Genomic DNA, 15,227 nt, shown 5'->3' on the forward strand with positions numbered 1-15,227 from the left:
AAAAGTAAATTTCAGTAATATTCCTGGTATTTGTCTTTAAGTTTATAGCCCTTTTTGGCTTCGTTCACAAGAGACATTCTCTTAGGAGGTATATAGTCTTGTCTGCCTTTTGCTTCAGTTGTTCATATCTGAGGTAAGTTGAAATCAATATTTTGTGCAGGATAAGAAAAATAAAACACCCCTCCTTCTAAGAGGTTTTGAGGTAGATTTTCCTTCCCAAGTTTTGTTTTTATGCTTCACAGGCTCTACTTTTGCAGATAACAGTTTATAGGTTTGCAAGAAAAAAAAAAAAAAAAATTATGAGGTAGGTGCTCAAAAATGTTGTATATTATATACTTCTTGAAAGATTTTCCCTGAGACAGTTTTGTGTTGAAAACTGATTAGAAGGCAAGAATCCGATTATTACCAAAGTCGACCACGACAATTGTGCCATCAGGTGTAACAGCTATACCGGATGGGCGGTCCATCTGGCCAAAGCCACTTCCTTGAGTGCCAAATTTGCATAAGAAGCTTCCATTTGGCTCAAAAATTTGTACTCTGTGGTTTCTAGAGTCTGCCACGATGATGCGTCCTTCCTGGTCTACTGCAACACCCTGAGGCCGCAGGAACTGCCCATTGCCTGTGCCCTCGGAGCCCAAGAAATGTGCTGACTGGCAGTCCGGCTTGATTATGAGCAGACGATGATTATTAAAGTCAGTGACAACCAAGTATCCATCCTGACTGAATGCTACACCACGTGGAGAGTCAAAGTGCTTCCAGAGAGCACCTTCAAACCCATACTTGTTCAGGAATGTCCCATCTTGACCAAATAATTGGACACGGTGATTCCGGGTGTCAGAGACAAGGATCTTCCCCTCTGAATTGACAGCAACGTCCCAAGGGTAATTAAACTGTCCGTTCTTGGTCCCTTTTTCACCAAATTTAAGTAAGAACTGGCCCTCGAAAGTAAATATTTGAACACGATGGTTGTCCTTATCTGCTACCACAATCCTACGAGAACTGTCACAGGCAACACCAGCAGGCCGGTCAAACTGACCAGGTCTTGATCCTAAACTGCCAAACTTGTGATGAAAAGTACCGCAAGGTTTGAAGATTTGAATGCGGTTGTTGCTTCTATCAGCGACAATAATATATCCTTCCCTATCCACACAGACACCCCAGGGACGGCAAAGCTTTCCATCATGATCACCCTCCCCCCCAAATGAAAGGGAGGGAAGCCCAATTCCTAAGTAGCAACGACCTGACTTCACATTGACTTTAAATGGGCTGTTCTCAATGTGCTGATTGCACACCATTACAGAGATAAGGTGTTCTCCTTCAAGTTGTGGCCTATAACTAACCAAATATGTACCATTCATCTGATCAGTGACATCAGCTGCAAACAGATTCCCATCAGGGCCCATGACCAGCACAGTTATCAGGTCACCACCCGATAACCGTGCTTCACCATCATGGTCATAGCCAACAACAGTGAATGATGCAACTTTGCCCTGAAGGGCTCGTTTCAGGCCTTCTCCTGTGGCTTTTGTTAGTGCTGCAAAAGTGCCACTACTGACTAATCCCATTGATTTGATGGCAAGGTACAAAGCCTGGTCAGGTGGAGTGAACACAATCCGATCATCTTCTTGAAGTTGTAACAGACCTCTAGCATTTTTAATATCTTGCACTTGAGCCAACACACGATCGCGGGCAATAAGGATATCCATTGTGCAGCCTTCTTCCAAGACCTGCTGTACTGCGCTGATTGTGCTGTCTAGTTTGTTTAGAGCCTGATGAAGTTTATCAACCTGGTGGTAGAGAGACTTTGCTTTCACTTGACGAATCTTTTCAACCTATGAAATAAAAGGAAAGGTAAAATAATTTATTTTGAAGAGTAATTTTCTTAGCTAGGGGTAAGTACAAGATAAGCTTGTTATGGACTAGTAATTTACAATTTTGTCACCAGCTTGCTGACAGGACAAATGAGGAGCATTAACACACCTATAAAATGATCTACTCCCTATGCAGCCTTTGTCAGGAGGCTCACTTTGCAGTCTGGCTCGATCATTATGCGGTCTTTCCAATTAAGGAAAATGCAACAGGTTCACTTTAAAGTGGATGTAAACCCTCACATATACCCAGTGAAGTGAACAGCCTCAGATGATACACAGATGACAAAAATCTCCCAACATAAGTTTCAGCTTTGCACATGGTTTAGAAAGTGAACATTGTGTTAGAATTGTGTTCTTCCTGTTCCAGCACTGGGTAAGGAGTTTTGGCATACACTGCGACAACTGATTGGAGGAAAGGAACCCCCCCCCCCCTCCACATAGGCATAGAAAGAAACATGTAGAGCTGTGCTATGAATAGACCAGCTCTCTGCTAATCTCTATGCACCCACCTGACACAGATTTTCAGCTGCTTTTATCTCCTGTGTCGGAGAACTTGTCAGAAGTTATCATGCTAATAACAGAGGAAGGGAGCAGCAGAAAGGCATGGCACTTATGGCTTTGGAGAGACATACAGTAAGTACACACTACAGCTGTGTGCGCTCAGGTCAAATTTAATGAATGTGGTTTACATCCACTTTTATGTCAGCCCCTACATCTGCTTAGAAGGACTTTTCTTTTTCCCATTGCCCAGCTTAAAGCAACATACCTGATACTTCCAGGTATGAGTATGCAGCTCCCTCCCCTTCTTTCCAACAGTACTGGTGCTTAATGATTTAGAGTGGAAAAAAGGTCCCCAGCCCTCTGTAGTCTGAGGCAGGCCATAGACGGTGCAATTTTTTTTTTTGCACAAACCCCCATCAAACACATGCTGACAGGGGAATCCCTCCAGCAGAGACATTGTCCTTTCCCTCGAGGGGGGGGGGGGGGGGGGGGGAAGTCACAGCGGGAGCCAGACCGGGGAGGAGTGGGCTTGATCGGCGCTGGCCTCCTGTGATCTTTGGGGAAACTGACAGAAGAGCTGCCTGCCTATGTTAACAAAGCAGGCGGCTCTCCTGTCAGACAGGCACAGTGAGATTGTGTGTTTCTCTGGCTGCCTATCACAGAGCCCCCACCCCCGACAGTTAGTAAGCACAATTAGGCTCACACTTAACCTCTTGATCACCCCCAGTATTAACCCCTCCCCTACCAGTGTCATTTATACAGTAACCGTGCATATTATTTAGCACTGATCACTGTATTGGTGTCACTGGTCCCTAAAAAGTGTCACTTAGTGGCAGATTTGTCCATAGCAATGTCGCAGTCCCACAGAAAAAAAAAAAAAAACCCTGATCGTTGCCATTTGTAATAAAAAAAATAAAATAAATAATTATATGTCCAAAAATCTATCCCATAGTTTGTAAACGCTATAACCTTTGCGCAAACCATTATAAGCTTGTTATTATTTTTACCAAAAATATGTAGCAGAATACAAATTGGCCCAAACAGATAATAAATTTTTTTTTATATTGGGAATGTTATTTTAGCAGAAAGTAAAATATCGTTTTTTTCCAAAATTGTCGCTCTTTTTTTTTTTTTTTGTTTATAGCACAAAATCTAAAAACCACAGGAGGTGATCAAATACCACCAAAAGAAAGCTCTATTTGTGGGGAAAAAGGACAACAATTGTATTTGGGTACAGCGTCGTACGACCGTGCAATTGTTAAAGTAACGCAGTGCCGAATAGCAAAAAATGGCCTGAACATTAAGGGGGTAAAACCTTCCTGAGTTGAAGTGGTTAAAATTAACCTGATGCGGTACGGTTTATGTTCAAAGCAGAGGTTGACTTAGGTATTCTCTGGGACAGAGAAGGATTCATTACAGTTAAAATAAATGTAAATAATTTTTATACATTTGCTCCCTCTCAACAATTTCTATGAATCTGGGGGAAAAAAAAAAAAGTGAGTGTTCTGTTGAACTTGAACAAAAATGTTACCAACCTTCCATAGCAGCTCACATTCCCTCTCCTCGAGTGCCTTCTTATGCCTGGAAGTGACTGCTTTGATCTCAGATTGCGCTACTTTGGCTTTCATCTCAACTTGCTCTGCCAGTGCTTGGGCCTGCTCAATACTCAGCTGCAAAATGAAACAAGAAACCATGTTCACAATTAAAACATGCATTCTGTTACATGCTCCACATCTCTCCTAATGTCACACACACTGGCACCAGTACATAGGTCACTGTGTTCACAGGACCCTTCTCCTACACAATACAAAGCAGCGAATAGCTATACTTCAATTCTTTCCGGTGGAAATCTTAAAAGTAGGCACTAGAAATGATACATCACGCTCTGCACAATCAGATGCAACTGGCAAAGTATTTAATGTGGAACACCGATTGACTTATTGACTTTCAGTTTACTTCCTAGTGGATCACATAACAGGACATCAGTAAGAAAAACACCATCTTTAAAAATTAATTGGGAAAATAGAGGTACTAAACTCTTCTGGTAACAGGAACCCTTTTTGTTTTTTTAACAAAACCCACAAGAAACGTATCGATAAAATATCTGATTTAGGTTTTATGGTATGTTGAAGAAAAAATGTATTATATGTTGATTAATATTAATAACTGTCTGTCTATATTTTGTTAAATTAAAACAATATGTTGAAAAACATACTTTTGGAAATTGTTTGTATGCAGTATTAGTGTCGTTACAATGTGTAAGAAACAGAATTTAGATTGGAGTAAAAATCTACCAGAAAGAATATATTCACACACTATTAGGATTTAATAAAGTTTTATTCATTCGTGTAACTAAAATATTTTAATATAGTTGTATCAGTATTGCAGTTCAAAGCTAAACCACTGGGTGGTACTGTGAAAATTTATGGGCACCATGAATCATCTATTACATTAAAAACATTTCCTAATTTCCTAAAACACTAATCCAATCCCCTCCTTTACAGAAAAAGATTCTTCAAAATAATAGGAGTAGCGCTCTCTCTGTTTCTTATTTTTATTTTTTTAATTATTTAACATTGAGCTGTAAACAGCCAATTTAACCTTATTTATATGCCTTAACCCTTGTTTGTGCAGTGCAATAATAGTAACTTATAAAAAGGGACCTTAATGATGATGGAACTCTTTTTGACAATAAGCCATTCATCTACATTGTCGCTGTGTTGGAAGCAAAGCTGTGATCTGTGACTGAAAGCTGGTTAAATATTAACAATGACCACTTGGATCAAATTGTGAATTCTGATGCCAGGATGCAGCCAGATGAACACTAAAACAATGCTATTAAAAGTATAACTAAAAGGCACATTTTTTTTTGTGAAGTTTTTGAGTGGAGAGGGATCAGAAACTTTGGCACATTATGTGAAACTCGCCTGCAAACGAAGCCCTCGTTATCACCGCTGGGGGGCATCCATCATAACCCGTCTTCCTTCTGGGTCCGCGGACTGTGGCTGTGTGACTGGCCAGAGCCGAGTGACGTCACTCCCGCACATGCAAGCCGCCGGGCATAGCACAGGGCTCTGAGGAAGCCGCATGGGTGGCTGTTCCTTCAAAGCGCATGCGCCGATGACATCGTCGGCTGCATATATAGTCTCTCTAATATCTCCTAAACTGTGCACATTTAGGAGATATTTACAGTACCTATAGATAAGCCTTATAAGGCTTACCTATAGGTACAAAGAATCGATGGAAGTTTACTTCCACTTTAAAAAAGGTGAACTCTAGGCATTAAAACTTTTGTTCAAATATACTTAACTACAAAAATATATAAACCAAGGGTACTCAGATCAGATCCCTCTAATGTGGCCCTCGACTTAAAAGTGAAGGCAGGAGTGTTAGTGCGCTTTTCGAAATTGCACCACACCTGCAAGATGTTGGGGTTTTCTGGTGCCTCAAACCAAGTTTAGGTGGGACTTTACGGGCAGGTGAAGAAACGTGTGTATAATATGGATTTATAAAGTAATACTCAAAAATAAGCGGTAGAAGAATACAATATTAAAAAACAACAAAGGTTTATTAACATATAATTCCAAATATTATATCATAGTGGTGAATAATGTGCTTGGGGTATAGAACCCAAGTGTGAGGAAGTAAAAAAGAGATCGATTCTGAGGGAATCAGTGACAATAGTGCAATAGTGACATGTTCTTGAGGAGTTTGTGGGGTTGTTTTCCCATGGGTATTGAGGGGACATAAGCCCCGGCAAAGAGATCCTCAATATTCTCTGACGCGTTTCGGCTCATGGGCCTTTTTCAAAGCGTTAGAGGTCACTCTGTGCTTGTTCTATAAAGAGGAATATATACCTTCAGTATTGTCATCAAATATTGGTACAGATAATTGAAGTAAGATAATGGTGTTCCACATACATGGGTGTAGCTGGCATTGACTGCATGTGGCTCCCCTGTCCTTTTTTAGTCACAACGAGATCATTTCCTGCGTACAGCCTAGGATGATAGTCAATGGTTGAATGGTAAGGGGAGGTATGTATAGAGTGGATAAAATAATAAAGGTGTCCAGAGTATATGTATTATATATGAAAATGACCACTTACAATTTGCTGGCAGAGGGTTAAAAATGCTTCCTCGATGGGGGTAGGTTTTGGACTTTTCCTTCCTCAAAAGATGCCAGAGTCTTGGTCAGTTTTTGATCTATAGTATAATATATATATATAGCGCATGTAAGGACTGTAGAGTAGATAATACCACTTTCCTACTTGGTGCTTAGGTGTTTTAAAACAGTAAAAAAAGTGACTTGGTTTGTGCCAAAAAATTTTTTTTTTTATTATTAATAAAGACTGGGAAATTGTCCCTTTTTGAACTTACATTTAGTTGCTGATCTGAGTTTGAGGAAATGGATCCATCTGGCTGGCGCAGGTAACGACTGCCTCCTTCTCTCTGCACGAGAGAAGTGAAGGCTGTCCGTCGATCCCCGGCCTTTTAAAGCCCTCGGCGCATGCGCAGTGACTTCTGCACATGTGACGGCTTTAGCTGTGAGCGTGAGGAGACGTCAGTACGTACTCCTGCGCTCGTCGGGTGCGCGCGCGGGTTGCTATGGCTCGTAGTGCGGGACGCTTTCTGGCCGCCAGCACGAAGGGAGGAGCCCACCTTTCCCAAAGGTGATTGGTGGATCCCAGACTGCCCTTGCGTGGATACGCAAGGGCTCCCTGTGCTGGGTGTGACTAGCGGGGCTGGGGCTAGCTATTCTGCAGAGCTGACAGCTACACATGTGTGTGGATTGGTGCATTCATTAACGAAGTTAAACACAGTGATAACCAATAGTGACAGAATACAGTAACAAGGTAATACAGTATACACTGTGCAATGGATTATGCAGTATATCAGTAATAGTATATTACAATAAAATAATAATAATAAGAAGCAAATTAAAGTAATTAAAGCCACCTGCAAGATATCATAAAAGTATATGGCAAAGCGCAGCTAACCCGAAGGAAAGCCACAGGTGCACTGCGCTGCACCCATGGGCATACTGCACTGTGCATCAGTATGAAAGCAGGCTTATAAGGGGCTCAAGACAGTAAGGGCTCATTTACATTTGCAGTTTTGGGGCTGTAGGTTTTTACCACATCCTCACAAACCACTGGTGTAGTGTCAGGGGTCACAATGGAGACCCTACTCCATGGGGCCCATGCTGCTTCCCTGTCACATTGTTTTACCATTTGGGACAGGAGAGGCAGCACCATACAGGAATGGATCCTCTCCATTTTTCTCCTGCAAATGTTGAAAGCTGCCTTCTCTTCTCCCTCCGGCATTCAGTGACTTCAGGAAGAAAATGTTCATTATGCTACTTGAAAATGAAAAATTTGAAATTCAGCCATAAGCTCCCGCTGCGGTCTGTCAAATCCTGTGACTAGGGAATAGAGGGCGGTGCTGAGACATGCTGTGTGCCTATGGGCACAGGCAGCCCAGCTTGCAATTGAGCCTGCAAGGTGTGCCACTATAGGAAGTGGCTTCCTATGGTGGTATACCGAGAAGAGGGAGGTCCTCACTGTGGACCTCCACCCCTTCCATTCGCCCTATCATTCCATATCATCCTCTACCCCTACCTACAGTATATATCTTTTTCTTTAACCTCTCTCGCTCCTCCCCATTTACATCTTCCCTTTACCCTCAGACATCCTGGGGTGTTTCTCCTTTTTCAAAAGAGACTTTAAAAAGCTTTGCAGTGTGCGTTAATATTGTGGGTATGACAGCTCGCAGGCTGATTCTTGGATATTTTTTATTTTTGGTATGAATGTATATATACACACACACACACACACACACACACACACACACATACATATACACAAATACATACATACATACATACATACACACACACACACTCACAAAAGTGATCATACCCCTCATTTTTGTAAATCTTTTACACAGAGCTGCTGTTCCGCCCGCCCCCTCTCTTTCCTGATTGGCTGGCTAACTGACTGACAACCGTGGAAGCCAATAGTGTCGTTGCTATGCAAGTCAATCAGGAGACCGTTCCGGAAGGCCAAGGGACTAATGGACATCGGTGGACAGAGATTGGGCTCAAGTAATACAGGAGTAGGACACTAGGCAGAAAAAGTTCCTGGCTACTAATGATGAGCTGAACACCCCCCTGTTCGGTTCGCACCAGAACATCTTGAACAGGGGAATGTTCTAGCGAACATACGAACATGAAAAATCACAAGTCCTCATTTTAAAGGCTTAAATGTAAGCGACTATCAATCACCTGTTGGCCAAGGACTCTGCCTAACAATTCTCTGAGTTTGACAGCTCTTTTATAGGGCTCTGACATCACCAGCACCCCATAATCTATTGCTCATGTACAGGGAATAAATTACTGACGTCACTTCAGAAGGGGCAGGACAATAGGTTTTAATTAAAATCCATAATTAAATATTAATCACCCGCTGTCCTGGGGATTCAAACTCGCAGCCTTTCATTTGCCAGCCCATTATTCTACCAGCTAAGCCACCGAGCCAGCTGTTTAACCTTGGAATCTCTCTGGCTAACTAACTTCTGAGTTTTGACAGCTCTTTAATAGGGCTCTGACGTCGCCCCATAATCCATTGCTTTAGGTGCAGTGAATGCATTACTGATGTCAGTAATTTATTCACTGCACTTGAGCAGTGCATTGTGGGACAGCTTGTGACATCAGGTCACTATACAAGAGCTGTCGAAAAAAACGCTCTTTCTGCGGGAAGCGTCTGGAGAAGCAGGAGCTTTTTTTTTTTTTTTTGGGCGGGTGGGCGACTGATCGGGGGACAGTATTTTTTTTTTTTTTAATAAAAGACTTTTCCAAAACTGGCTTTTGTCTTTTTTTTGTACACTTTTTTGGCAAATGGGTAGGGGTACCATGTACCCGATATCCATTCACATATTTGGGGGGGGGGGGGGATCTGAGGGTCCCCTTGTTAAAGGGGGCTTCCAGATTCAGATAAGCCTCCCCCCACAACCACAGCCCAGGGTTGTGGGGGAAGAGACCCCTGTCCCCATCAACATGGGGGAAAAGGTGCTTAGTGGTGGGGGGGCAGAGCCAAAGCACCCCCCCCCCCCATGTTGAGGGCATGTGGCCTGGTATGGTTCAGGAGGGGGGGGGCTCACTCGTCCCACCCCCATCCTGGCCAGCCAGGCTGTGTGCTCGGATAAGGTCTGGTATGGATTTTAGGGGGGACCCCATGCATTTTTTTTTTCAGCAATACTGACAAACTGATATAAACTGAATACACACACATTATATATATACACATATATATATATATATACACACACATACACACACACACACACATATACATACATACATACATACATACATACATACATATATATATATATACACACATATACATATATGTGCATACACACACATATCCATAAATATAAATAACTTTGATCTCAAACTAAAAAGCAAAAATCTCTCTCCCTGCTAGCAATGTATAATTATAAAATTCCACTTATAAAATCACCCGCTGGCCAAGGGATTCGATCTCACAGCCATCTCAATTTCAGGTCTGGTATTCTACCAGCTATGCCACCGTCAGTACAGATAGGTTGAATACACATTCCATGCCTAGGCGTAGGTGTGTAACGCTCCTGCATTTTTAGTATAGGCTGGATTTGCAGCTGCAAAATCTCCACTCAGTAGTCATGTAGAGATGTGTTGAATACCAGATCCAACTCTCCAGGACTCATCACTGTGGGCCTGTCAGCTTCAACATACAGATATATACACACTCAATGAGATGTTCCTGGAGTGATAGGATGTATATGATAGTATGAAGGTGATGTGCTGAAGGGACAGGTGTGAACAGTGACAAGGATGGTAATCACTTGATAGGTTTGTATAGGAGAGTTCAAGATGGTATTTAGGAATGCAGATAGGTTAGTATCGAGTATGCTAACAGGTGGTGAGGACAGCAGATGACAAATACAGGATAGACTAACCCAGTGCAAGGATAGATAGTAGTAGACAGGAGAGCTAGCAATCTATGCAGCAGTGCAGATGATAGATGGTAGTAGGCTCAAGAGCTAGCAATCTATGTAACAGTGCAGATGATAGGATAGTATGGATAGGTAGTAACAGTCCTTAATGTGCATAGGTAGATAGTGCAATAAGGTTATGGAGGGCTCCCCTGCGGGGTACTTATCACTTGTAATGTTAGTAGTTTAGAGAGGTCCAGTAGATAAGGAATGATCCGGTAGCGAGATACAGGGATCAGTAGCGAGGTTCCGGTCTGCTCCAGGTAAAGGGAATAGCTGGAGGTTCCGATCGAGAGACAGGCTTGAAAGCATGTGGATAACAAGGCAGGTTGAACGAACAATGTGAGTGAGACCGCCGGCGGTTGAAATAGCCGCTCTGCGGCGCTCAGCAGTGACATCATCGTTCTTAAAGGTATATGCGTACCACCTGAAGAGAAAGGTGGGACGCATTACAGAGAAAGTGGTGATTAAGGGTACCGGAGGTACCAGAATCTTACAAGGTGGTAGAATACCAGGCTTGCAATGATGAGAGCCGTGAGTTCAATTCCCCCTGCCAGCCAGTGAATTATTATTGGAATTCAGAAGTCCGAGTCCATGATAATGCAGGAACTCGAAGTTCCCACGAAGAGACCCCTGTCCCCATCAACATGGGGGAAATGTGCTTTGTGGTGGGGGGGGGGGGGCCCATTTGTTCGTCATTCGACGACCGAGTGAACATCTAATGTTCGAGTCGAACTTGCGTTCAACTCGAAGCTCATCCCTACTAGCTACCCCTATTAGCTGTTCCAGGGGGTATACTCCCTCTCTGACACTGCTCGTAACAAAACTGAGTACATATAGCAGTGTCAGAAGAATTACAACCACAGACGGGTGCGTGCTGTCAATGAACATCAGAGAAATGGATTTTAGTAAGTCAAAAATCCCATTTTCTCTTTTGTTCATTGACGGACACAGCTCCTGATCTTTCTAACCATTGGGACATCCCAAAGCAGTGTAAAACATGAGGAGTGGGAACCGCAAAAAAGAAAATTCCAAAGGCTAACTATAGCCAACCAGGTCAACAGGAGCTCAACCAAAACAACTGGGAGCATACCTGAAAAGAACAATACACCCTCAAAGACGATCGGGCCCTCTAAACAGCAGCCTGCAAAACCTTGCGGCAAAAAGAAGCATCGGCAGATGCCAACACATCCACTTTATAAAAACTTGTAAAAAAGTGTGCACCGACGACCAGGTGGCTTTCTTGCAAACCTGCATCACAGACGCCTGATGACGGAAAGCCCAGGAGGCACTAAACACCCTAGTAGAGTGTGCCTTGACAGGGAAAGGAGGAACCTGACCCCTGATGAAATAGGCCTGAACCACTATCTGTCTGACCCATCGGAGGACCAAAAGCACCAAATTGAGGTCCCAAGGCAGTAACTGAGGCCGCACTGAAGGAGCCAAGTGCCGAACTCCCTGAAGAAAAGTATGCACCAGGAAGTTTGTGGCCAAGAGCCGTTGGAAGAAGATCTCCAAGTCCGACACCTGGCCCTTGATGGTATTTAAAGCCAGTTTCTGCTCAACCCCCCTGTTGAAGGGAGGTCAAGATCCGAGCCACCGAAAAAGAACGAGGATGAACCCCAAGAAACTCACACCACACAATGCATGTCTTCCACGTATGATGTTAGATCTTCCTAGAAGTAGATTTCCTATCTTTTAACAGCATTGGAATCACTGACTCAGAAAAACCTCTGTTCATCAGCATCTGGCATTCAACAGCCAAGCTGTCAAAGACAGTGACTGTAAAGCAGGATGGACGATTGATCCTTGGGACCGCAGATCCTCCCTTAGAGGAAGCTTCCAAGGAACGTCAGTGACCAGCCGCACCAGATCGATGTATCAAGCCCAGAGAGGCCAGTCCGGGGCCACCAAGATGACCAGAATACCTTCTGCCTTGATCCTGCATAGAAGTCTTGGCAGAAGCTTGAGAGGAGGAAAGCCGTAAATCAAGACGGTACTGACCCCACAGGTCACCAGCGCGTCTGTGGCATCCACCAGAGGATCCCATGACCAAGCCACAAACCTCTGCACCTTTTTGTTGAGCTGGGACGCCAACAGATCCACCTCGGGAATGCCCCAATGGAGACACTGATGAGACAACTGAAGCCCTAGCGCGGGGAGGGCTGTAACGAACTGTTCTGACCACCTTCGAATGCCGGCTACCTCCAGACCTGCCAGGACACTTCTTGTGCCCCCCCCCCCCCGGTGATTGAGATAAGCCACCACCATGGCATTTTCCGATTGAACAGGCACTGGACATGGCTGAAGATGATCCATCTAATGTTCCAGGCACAGTCTGAACAATCCGAATTCTAACACATTGACCGGTAGTCTGGACTCGAGACCCGGTTGTATGAGAGTCCACGAGGCTTTAAAATTTTGCAAACCAGCCCCCGTCCGGTGGGGCTATGTCACGGCCGACCTAGCCCGGAGCCGAGGTCTGCATGCACTTGCTGGCCAGACTGGGGTGACCACTGGATCTAGATTATCCAGCCCTTCGCCCATTCCAGTAGTTGATTGTAGATCTCACAGGAGAAAAAAATTCTGTCTCAAGAAAAAATTGCCAGGACCAGAGATCCCAGCAAGGAACTAGGTCCTTTCTCCTGAGTAGGCAGAAAAAAAAAAACTATAGCAGAGAGAGGGAGTATACCCCCTGGGACTGCCCAAAGGCATAGCCAGACTTTGTCCTACTCCTGTAGGGGGCAGTAAAACCCAATAGTTAATAAGATCAGGAGCTGTGTCGTCAATGAACGAAAGAGAAAATAAATTAATGGATTTAAAAAAAAAAAAAAAAAACACCAATCGGTGAAAAAAAAAAGAAAATAAATACATTTACTGGGGTGATATCTTCAGCCATAATCCCGGTAAAGCACTTGCAAACTGCAACGTATAGATACGTATTGGGAGCGGCAATTTTTCCTCCTCATTTTTTTTTAACTTTATTGCTATCACAAAGGGGTGCTCAAGCCCCCTTGTGGTATCCTAGGGCAGTGACAAGTACTCCTTATGGAGACATAAGGGGTTCATAAGACCGCCTGATGTTTTCCCTGCCCTCTAAAGGCAGCTGACTAAACACAGGAGGAGAAAGGCAATTTGTGTCGAGGGCAAACAATGAAAGTGTGCAGCAAAAAAGGGAAGACCTTGCTAGTAAGGCAGTACTGAGGAAGACTTTTGTAGATACATGGCAGTGGAGCAGATGTTCTAAAAAGCACATCACAGTCCTTGTAAAATGACAAAGTGTACAATAAAAAGCCACTATTGAGAAAGCCCCATGGGGTATACACCTAAATAGATTGGTGACTGGAAGGAATTTACAGCTATTGGCCATTTTGTGCATTATCTGAAGAAATATCCAAGCACAGAGCACTGCTCATCTGACACCCAGCCCTTTTCTATACATGACAGGATGCAGAGCCGAGTTCAGTGAATTCATCTGCACGTAAGTACAAAACATTTTTTGTGTGCGTGCCCTAATGACCTTTCTGCACAACCAGCCCTGTGACACTTTGATGTGGGAAGATAACAGAATTACTTCCTCTGTGTTCTGCTAATGAGCTGCCCCACTAACAACCTTTACAAAAAGGAGAAAAAAAAGCCACTAGCCACCATACAGAAGGACAGCCTACAGGGATGCAGGGGGTAGAAGGTGCCAAATTACCTCATTTACTGCATCCTTTTCAAATTTGTGTTTACCCTAAAGAGATTTCCTTCCAACTCCAAGAAACAAGGGTGAGAAAAGAGGCACAGGACTGGCCTTTGTCTTTGCAGCGCCTCTAATGCTAATGGAAAAGGCCAGTATAGAGCTCACAGATGGCCCAAACGAACACGGTTTACATAGAATAGACTAATTATAATGATGATCCAAAGTGTAACAATAAATCCTATTAAATTGAACAGGACACAAGAGACTTTTGTAAGTGGATGTGTGCCTGCATTTAATTCTCCAAGCTTGTATACATGCAAAATATCGGTAGGGGGTCAGGTCTTATGATTAGAAGACAGTAGAGCTGCACGATTCTGGCCAAAATGAGAATCACGATTTCTTTGCTTGGAATAAAGATCACGATTCTCTGTGTAACATCTTTTACATTATAAAAAAAAATTGGGATAACTTTACGGTTTTGTTTTATTTTTTTATTCATTAAAGTGTATTAATTGCGTTTGAAAGACTGCTGCGCAAATACAGTGTGACATAAAAATTTACAACAATCACCATTTTATTCTGCAGGGTCTCTGCTAAAAAAAAAAAAAATATATATATATATATATATATATATATATATATATATATATATATATATATATATATATATATATATATATAAATGTTTGGGGGTTCCAACTACTTTTCTAGGAAAAATAAACTGATTTAACTTGCAAGCAACAAGTGTAGGAAAAATGTTTAGTCTTTAAGAGGTTAAACTTCCTTCCTCCGGCAGAGGGAAAGAAAAGATACAATGTAATCATTTGTGTTTACAGTTCAGTGGGAGACTAATGCTGATAGGCTTTTGCGGGAGGCTCTTTTTTTTTTTTTTTGACAGCTGCTCCCTCACAGCTATGTAAAAAATCGAGCAAGTGTCATGTTAAGATCGTCAGGGGGAGTGAATCGCGATCTCGATTCTGTTACGATTAATCATGCAGCTCTAGAAGACAGCGACCCCAAAACTCGGATAGAATTTTGTAAAATTGTGCATCAGTTCTAATGTAGATAACTTGGACTAGTGACAACACTAGACTTTATCCACCTTGCTACCCCTCTCCCTCACTCTCTACAAAT

At 43.0% G+C, this 15,227-nt stretch overlaps 1 protein-coding gene across 2 annotated transcripts in view; it reads right to left on the reverse strand.

Annotated features, from left to right (window-relative positions):
* Window positions 1–380: 380 nt before the first annotated feature.
* TRIM71 (tripartite motif containing 71) overlaps window positions 381–15,227 on the reverse strand; it is a gene marked incomplete at both ends in the record, with an annotated part of 96,669 nt that continues 81,822 nt past the window's right edge. For both annotated transcript variants that reach the window (XM_082257849.1, XM_082257848.1), the window contains 2 exons: window positions 381–1,832; window positions 3,908–4,042. In XM_082257849.1, the coding sequence (XP_082113975.1) occupies window positions 381–1,832; window positions 3,908–4,042 (1,587 nt within the window). The remainder of the gene's footprint in view (window positions 1,833–3,907; window positions 4,043–15,227) is intronic.

This window comes from Pelophylax lessonae (genome assembly GCF_965119305.1).
Source record: "Pelophylax lessonae genome assembly, chromosome: 5".
Classification (NCBI taxonomy): Eukaryota; Metazoa; Chordata; class Amphibia; order Anura; family Ranidae; genus Pelophylax; species Pelophylax lessonae.